At 35.1% G+C, this 9,288-nt stretch overlaps 1 protein-coding gene across 1 annotated transcript; it reads left to right on the top strand.

Annotated features, from left to right (window-relative positions):
• The first annotated feature begins 224 nt into the window (after positions 1-224).
• On the top strand, positions 225-863 carry LOC111888166 (uncharacterized). Its single transcript, XM_023884294.1, has one exon. It carries the CDS (start codon positions 225-227, stop codon positions 861-863), a length of 639 nt encoding a protein of 212 aa, XP_023740062.1.
• The last annotated feature ends 8,425 nt before the right edge of the window (positions 864-9,288 follow it).

A 9,288-nucleotide genomic window follows, 5' to 3' on the forward strand; every position in this document is an offset into this window, starting at 1 on the left:
TGATTCAGTTTTATGGTCCAAAATATTTACGTAAGTCTACACGTAATGACATCTTGCAATTGCAAGCTCATCATGCTAGTGTGCATGGGTTTCCTGGAATGCTAGGAAGCTTAGATTGTCTCCATTGGGCATGGGAAAATTTCCCTACATCATATCATCGATAATTTACCCGAGGTGATCATAGTCACCCAACGGTCATACTTGAAGCAGTTGCATCACAAGATATGTGGATTTTGCATGCTTTTTCTGGTTCTCCTGGTTCGATTAACGACATCAACGTTCTTAATCGTTCACCAATATTTAACAACATATACGATAGATCTGCACCAGATTCTTCTTTTCAAGTACGTGGAACGCCATATAAGTACGGTTATTATCTGGTCGATGGAATCTATCACGAGTATGATGTGTTTGTTAAATCATTTACGTGTCCACATGGTTCTAGACGAAAGAAATTCAAGAGAGCTCAAGAAAGAGCTAGGAAGGATGTTGCGCGTGCTTTTGGAGCTCTGAAGAAATGGTGGTTCATATTGAAAAAACCAGCAACTTATTTAGGCAAGGAAAAACTTCAAGAAATCATGTATACATGTCTCATATTGCATAACATGATTATTGAAGACGAAGGAAGAGCGATATGTGCGTTTGACGAGGAAGAAACTCTACCAGAGACACAACCAATAGAAATTGGTGGCGCAGAGTATATGAACAGAAGAGCAGAGATACGATGCACTGAAACATTTCACAATCTTCGCAATGACTTGGTGGAACACGTTTACGAGGTTCAAAACATTAACCTTAATTTGGATCCGCCGAATGACCCCGAAGACAAGTTCTCGAGAACGACTTTATGTAGTTTGTTTTAGTTATTTTATTTGTATTTTTTAAGTTTCTAGGATTATTTAAATGTCATGTGTGTGGTTTTTGTGTTTTTTTTTTGGTAATGCAATGTAATGTTTTTTTTTTAATTTTCAAGTAATGAAAAATAATGTTTTTTTTATTAAAATAGAAGTTTTATTAAATTAAAATAGTTAAAAAAAAAGTTTTATTAAATTAAAATAGTTAAAAAAAACAAAAAAATAAAAAGAAAGAAAATAAAAGTGTGGCACCACTCTCTTGGTGTGGCAAGAAATCACATTTGTATGGTAAAAAATAACATCGCGCTTATGTGGTCCGGGAGGGAGTGCGGTTTCGGTGGCACCACTCCCTCCGGCCTAAAAAAGATTCATTGCTTGAGATTTTTAGAGCCTAATATTAATTAGAAAAAAGACAAAACTTCAAAAATAGTCCCTCTGGTTTTCAAAAATATCAAGTTTAGTACCTAAGTTCAAAAAACCTTACGGATCGTCCCTGTGGTTTCAAAACTTTTAACATTTGGTCCTTCCGGCTAACTCCGTTACCATTTAGCCGTTAAGTCAGGGGCATTTTTGTCATTTCACTCCACAGGGACCATTTATGAGGTTTTCAATTACTTTTTTTTAAATAAATAAATAAATAATATTTAATATGCAATGGATCCCACACACACACACACACTCTCTCTCTCTCTCTCACTCTCCCTCTCTCTCTCTCTCTCTCTCTCTCTCTCTATTTCGGTTTCATCCCACCCATTTTCTTCATTTCCAGAAACAGGACATCATACAAATTAATCAACTCTACCGATTACCTTCTTCCATTAGCACAATAAATATGAAATAAAAGGATGATGCCCATAACTGATAATCTGATAAATCGATGAGTATTAAAAAGTAATCAAACCGATTAGTCCTCATAGTTAATCGCTTTGTTGGAGGTATTAGTGCTCAAACTCGATTTCTTAGGTTTGATTCTAGATTTCAGAGATATGCTGATAAAGGTGATAATAATCAAATGAATTAGTAGATGGGTGGTCAACAAAGGGAAATGTTTCATATGGGGGCAGGTGGAACACTGATTAGGAGATTTAGGTGAAGCCTCATTCAAATGAAGTCGATTAAGGTGAAGTGGTGTTTCAAATTATGGATGCAAGATGCCATGAAAAACTACCAGAGCAACAAGGTAGATGGATGGGCAGTGGCGACAGTAATAGTGTCTGAGAAAGGAATATCACCGACGATTTTAGTCATCTTTCTTTTAGGCATCCCCTCAGCCTATCATCGTTCCCTGTTCCTCCACTCATTCAAAATCAATTTTATACGATTTCAGTCGTCTGTCACAGAGTGGTAAGGTTATGTACGATTTCAGTCAATCTTTCAAAATCAATTTTGTGGTAAGGTTATGTCGATTTCAGTCATCTTTCAAAATCGATTTTGCGGTAAAACTAAAATCCCTTTCATAGAGTGGCGCAAACTTATCAAACGTGACTTTCAGTCTTTGTCTTCTCAGGAAAGGTGGATGTGTTGCCGGAAATACCCTTTCACAGTGCACTGGAAGTGATTGAAATGCTTGAGATAACCTGCAACTCAATTGAAGGTTTTTAGTCCAAACAAATCAGGAGGGACAGGGTTGTGTTGCCAGAAATACCCTTTCCCCATTACTTCACAATGCATTGGAAGTGCTCGCCTGTAGAGTATGGACTGTGGTTGAATAAGAAGAAGAAGGAAGGAAGGAAGGACAGGGGATGTTGACTTCATCTTTCGGGCTAAATACTTGCAATCGACTTCATATGAACCGTCGATTCGTTGTTACATTTGAAATCTTCAAAATTATGGTTTATTGTGGTTTCATTTGGTGTATTTTGTGTGTAAGAGAACTTGGATTTGAAGTTGCAGATACAATGGTGGGTTTCTTTGTGGAGAGAGAGAGAGAGGGGGGGTGGGACCCATTGCATATTAAATATTATTTATTTATTTATTTAAAAAAAAGTAATTGAAAATCTCATAAATGGTCCTTGTGGAGTGAAATGACAAAAATGCCCCTGACTTAACAGCTAAATGGTAACGGAGTTAGCCGGAAGGACCAAATGTTAAAAGTTTTGAAACCACAGGGATGATCCGTGAGGTTTTTTGAACTTAGGGACTAAACTTGATATTTTTGAAAACCACAGGGACTATTTTTGAAGTTTTGTCTAGAATAAATCTAAAGTCTCAACATAGTTAACCACGTATCTAGATATCTATTTCATCAAAAGCTAGTACAACAAATCTATATAGATTATTCGTGGTTATAATTATTTAATAGAAAAAAGAGAAGACATATCAAAGAGAATTAGGCTCGAATTTCAAACAAAAAGCATGTTGACAAACTCGTTGCCTCTAATTAATGTTATTCTTCATCAGACTACTCAACCTCTTATTTCTCTTTTACCGACTTCCTTAAACCCCCTATCATTTGTTGTTGCCATTGCTTCACAGTATCCAGTTCCGGGAAACACCTGACCAACCTTAGCTTCCTCTATATATATATATATATATATATATATATATATATATATATATATATATATATATATATATATATATATATATATATATATATATATATATATATATATATATATATATAATAAAATCAGTAAAATATTAAATATTAGTGTAAATTTAAAGAAAGTAACCGGATCTTACTTTTTCAGCTTCCCTCCTGCGTCTTTTTGTTTCTTCTAGCTCTTCTTTATCAAGTTCTTTGTACCCACCAGCACGTCCTCCTCTGCATACATCATATAATTTCCATAAATGGTTTTTGTGAAAAAAATATATAAATTAAAAATTAAGGGATAGAGCAGCCATGAAAATACATCAACCCGCCTTCATTGACACCAGGTTTGTTTTTGTTACAAATGTTGCATTTCAAACACTTTGCCCAGTTGATGTTACCACACCTGCACAAAAACAATTTAACCATGAGAAGTTATCCTATAAATGTTAATCAAAGATAATAACAAAAAGAGTAAATTACACATGATTGGAAAGCCTAGTAAGAATTCATGGGGTCAACTCTTAAATGTATTGGATAAGCCGTCAATCCAAATCCATGGTAAATCTCTTATAATGTTTTTCAAATCACAAAATATAGTTAATAATCATCATTTAGGGAAAAAAAAAGGGTTTAGAGTGTGGGCATTGCTAAATATCAATAATACATCAAGAGTAAATCAAACATATCAAGAATGTAATGCATAATCTTCTATTCCAAGCAACCAATTCAATCTTAAAGTCTAACACCTCATTTGCATAAGGATGAAAAATAGTACGTTTAGACATAGCACATAAAACACTCTACATATATGGACTCCAAATGCTAGGATCATGTACCTATCATATTTGAATCACATAAGATGTATCTAACATTATATGTAATAGAGGTCAATCTAGGATGCTACCAATATCATAGGTCGCAAACCCCAAATTATACAAGCATTGGCTTGCTAAAACATAGGTTTAGTGACCCCTAATCATACAAGAATTGTCTTGCCAAAACATTAGTTTAATGACCCTAAATCATACAAGCATTTCCTTCCAAAAATATAGGCTTGATGACCCTAAATCCAAGTGTTACGACTTTACAAGTCTTAACATGTTCTAAGTGGATGCAATGATCATGCTCAAAATTCTCTTCAAATAATAATAATTTAACATTGTTTCTAAAACTCATTGAAAATTATTTTTGTGAATACACATATATTACTTATAATACCTCACACAAAAGATGCACATATAAGTACAAATATACAAAAACTTATAGTATAAATAAGAATATTAATATGTATTTTTGGGTAATGAACTCACTTCAACTTGTTGCAATACCATACTCCATTTCCAATGTTGTTTGTGTAACACTCGGTTCCTGGTACGTATTTAAATTCAAGTACCTTCATGTTTTGCTCTGGAACTCGGCGAGTTGGAGGCCCAACTCCTTGAGTAGACTCGATTTTGACCAGGAAGTTTAGTAACCTACTCGACAAGTCGGGGGACCGACTCGACGAGTAGGAGTTGTCTGGATGAAACCCTAATATTAAGGGTTTGCACACAAATTAAACGACTTATTCTGCCTCAAGCCAGCCCCATCGTCCCTCCCAACTCAGAGAAACCCTAAATCAAAACTTTAACCTTGTTTGAGTGATTCTTGAGCCATTTTGTGCATTTTTGGTGGTTGTGAAGCTTGAGAAGGAAGAAGGAGCTTGGGAGTTCAAGTTGAAGCTTGTAGATCCAGAGGTTGTGTTCCATTTCCAGCTCATTTGAGGTAAAAAGCTTCAACCTTGACTTTCCATTTGTTAGATCCTCTTTAGGGCTTGAATCTTGTCATTTTGGGGCATTTCTAAGTTACCTTCGGGTTTGGGTCATTATGTAGAGAAATAACTTCAGATCTGGAACCTAGGAGGGTTCTCATGGCATAAAGGTGCCAACTTTACTGCCATGAGAGCCCCATGCATCTTGAAGACTCTATTTTATGGCCTTTTGAGCTAAATGGCCCATGCATGAACGTAAAGTTTGTAACTTTACGTGTATTGTGGACCCTAGGAGGTCAGATCTATGGTTTAAATGCTTTGAGACCCACTGAAATCGACTGTATAGTTTGGACAAAGAGGAACTCGGCGAGTTGTTCATGGGACTCAGCGAGTTGAGTTGTATTTCCCATCAAATCCTTCTGTTGATGGACCAGATGCTAAGATAGAAGAACACTCATTTTTCTAGGCTCATTAGGGACCTGGAAATCATGGAACTCATCGAGTTCAAGGTAATGTCCCAACCACATGAAGACAGACTCGACGAGTTCAAGGGGAACTCGACGAGTCATAGACTGAACTCCTGCATATGGATGAAGATGAACTCGGCGAGTCAGTTGAAGAAGGTTTGATGTGTTGTTGAAGGCGAACTCGTTGAGCTCTTGCTAGACTCAATGAGTAAGGACGAAGTTGTAACTTTTCGTGGACGAGGGAACTCGACGAGTTGGTGAACCAACTCGGCGAGTCTAGTCAACCGGATGTTGACTTTGACCAGGGTTTTGACCTTGACTTTGACTTGGAATCTAGTGACCCTTGTAAGGGTTATGAGTATAAAATGGTAATGTAGAAAGGATGTTGTGTAGGGATTGAGGATTCGAGAAGAGTCGATTTTCACACCGAGGACACTATACGACATCGATGTGAGTTACCTTCCAGTAGAGGTGGGTCTACGACCACAATGCCAGCCCACCAGCAGGAGTTGTCTTTAGATGATTGTCTTTGTGATAATTGTCTAGGTTTTCTACTACCTGATGTGTCTTATGTGCCAGTATGATATGTTATATGTGATAGTGGTAGTAGGAGGTGGAATAATCTCCCGATTCGGTTGTTAGGACCGAAGGGTAGGTCGGACACCCCAGATATGTCTGACAGCTTGATTATGATATGTTATTATGTGACAGTGATAGGGGGTGAAACAGTCGATGTGCCTGGTTGAGATAAGACCGGTGGGTAGGCAGACACCCCAGAATGGCCTGACACTGGTAGGTCAGTACCCCAGAATGGCTTGACATGTGTAGGTCAACACCCCATAATGGCTTGACATAGGTAGGTCGGGCGCCCCAGAACTGCCCGACAGTATGTATGATTGTATGGTATGTGGTATGATGGGGGAACTCACTAAGCTTTGTGCTTACGGTTTTCAGTTTTGGTTTCAGGTACCTCTTCGTCGAATGGGAAGGAGCCGGCAGGGTAGCAACGCATCGCACACACATGATTCCGCATTTATGATTTCTGGGATTGTACTCTGACATTATTACTATTTGATGATATGGTTTTGAGACATGTAACTATGGTTTATGAATTCATATGATATCAGCAATGTTTTCCTCAAACAAATTTTATAAGCAATATAATTAAAACAAAAAATTTTGGTCTCGGTTTTTGGGATGTTACAGTTTGGATGCCTGGTTGTTACCTAAGGATAGGTAATGATTATTAATTACATTCTAAAAGTCTTAATCAACTTTGTTAATCCTAAACATCTCATTTTAATATTTGATATAACATTAGAAGAAACTATAGATGATTTTGGACATTCAATGAAAAAGTTTAAAATTTTCTTAACATATGATTACTCGACCATATAGAATTTTCCTAGTAATTCCTTGGCCGAGTGGAATTTCGTGACAATACCACTTCGAGGTTTAAGTATTTTTAGGCTTCCAAAACATGTCCAAATCAATCCTAACTCCCTCCTTTTTAACTCCTAATGAGTTAGGTCCTGTTTGATAATTTCTGTTTGGGAAAGAGCTGTATGGTAAAGTGTTGTCTGGGAAAATTTTCTGATTGGGAAAGAAACCATGCTGTTTGATTGTACATCTTATTGACTGTGCTGAATGATGAAAAAAAGTAATAATTCAATAAAAAATAAATTTAAAAAAAGTTATTTAAAAAAATTAATAATCCAATAAAAAAAAAGAGGCGGGGTTTGGTGTATAATTGTCTTTCCAGCCCATTCAGCCAGAAAGATATGATTTTGAGGCTTTTTGGGAAAGACATATCTTCCCGGGAAAGACCCTTTCTTTTGTGCAAATCAAACAGTCTTTTCGGTCCATTCAGCCAGAAAGATCTGTTTGAACCTGGAAAGATGCGTATCAAACGGGGTCTTAGAATGGTCTTATAACATTCAAATTTGTGTTTTGGACCATAGTTAACATCCCATTTGATTCATTTTATAAATGCACATATAGTGATTTGTAGTTTTAAAAAATTGATTTATTCCATTAGAAGTCACATTAACATATAATAATAACATACTAGCTTCAAATGATGATTCAATACAATAAACATGATCCTTATTGGAGATTTAAACTAGAATTCTTAATTTGAAGTTTTAGTAGATTAAATTACAAGTTATATCAAATCTAAAGCTAGAACTCCAGTAAAGCTTGTTGCAAGCCTATATTTTCAAAATAAAAAAAAATGGAGTTGATCGCTTCATAAATTAAAAGAACGCCTTAAATTAGAAGTTAAAACAATGATTCAAATCACGTTGATCAATCAAAACCATATTCTAACGGCTAAACACATTGTTTTCATCATTCTAGGGTTTGAAAATCTTCTAAAACATTGATTTATTCACATTCTCACTCATGAATGATAAATTGCAACTAGATTTGCAACCTAAACATAGAAGTAACTGAATAATACAACCATGATAATAATTCTCAATTGATTTCTTGAAGCCTTTGATGTACAAACTTGTGATAGAAAAAAAATGTTGACCATCTTTATTGGTATCCACACCGTGAAAATAAAAATGGTCATCATTTTCTTGTGTTGGTTTCACTAAGATTATGACCGTGCCAAAATCATACAAACTTAAGTTTGGTTCGATAGTGTTAAACTAAACTTAAATGACTTTAAAATACATATGAAAGTTACATCGAATAGAACAAGTTTGATTTAAGCTTTAACCAAAAAGATTGAACATAGTATTGAAAAAACTCCATATAAGTTCGAGTCAAGATGTTGGAAAATAAAAAAAATAAAACTCGACTAATAAAATGTTTAGAGCTTATTTCATGTTATACTTAAACAAACTCCACAAACATTCAACTCGAATGGAACTTGAATAGTTGTCTTGTGACTTTTTTTTTTGGCAGCCTTACCTACCTATATTTTTCGTGGCGAGTTTATTGTTGGTAAAGGTAAGTACTTTGACCCACCTAATTTTTTAAATAATATAGTTATATAGAGATTTATTTAACAAATAAATTTTGGCCATTAGTCATGTGAATCACATAGTTGAAATTAGTAAAAGTAGTATTATTTGATTTTTTTTTTTTTCAATGTTAATATGATCCAATTTGGACCCATAACTTTTTCTTTTAAGTCCTTTTTCTATATTTTTTTTTCATCGGTTTCACTTACTTACGTAGTGAACTTGTTTTACGATTTAGACTAGCTATATATTTTGGATCCGACCCGACCCGGCCAACAACTTGTTTTTATATCTTTGGAGTTTGGACCCTTTCAAAATTTCACCTGAACCAAAGCCAAAGGGAAGTAGGGAACCACTTTTATTACTTTATGTACATTGAGACAATAATAGTAGCTCCCAATAATTTGCCTTGGCACTTGGCTCCATGCCAGTTTCTTAGCCACCAAGCATCACGACCTTCATTCAATCGCAACCGTTCACTATGTAGGGTCAAACCCACATCACATACCATTTTCCATAAATAGAAAATAATAACATAAATTAATAATATACTTTTTTATTTGTTTTGCTTACTTTATTGCTGTTTTTATGCCTAACATTTTTTTTATAGAAATCTTTATAATTTAATAAGAAATTACATTTAGATTTAATGAAAACATGTTTATAGTAATCCTATACAAATTGCCGAATATGTTGTTTATTATTA

This window comes from Lactuca sativa, chromosome 9, assembly GCF_002870075.4.
Source record: "Lactuca sativa cultivar Salinas chromosome 9, Lsat_Salinas_v11, whole genome shotgun sequence".
NCBI lineage: Eukaryota > Viridiplantae > Streptophyta > Magnoliopsida > Asterales > Asteraceae > Lactuca > Lactuca sativa.

Excerpts from the sequence above, each read along its gene's own strand:
- LOC111888166 (XM_023884294.1), top strand. The coding sequence starts at position 225 with ATGTGGATTTTGCATGCTTTTTCTGGTTCTCCTGGTTCGATTAACGAC.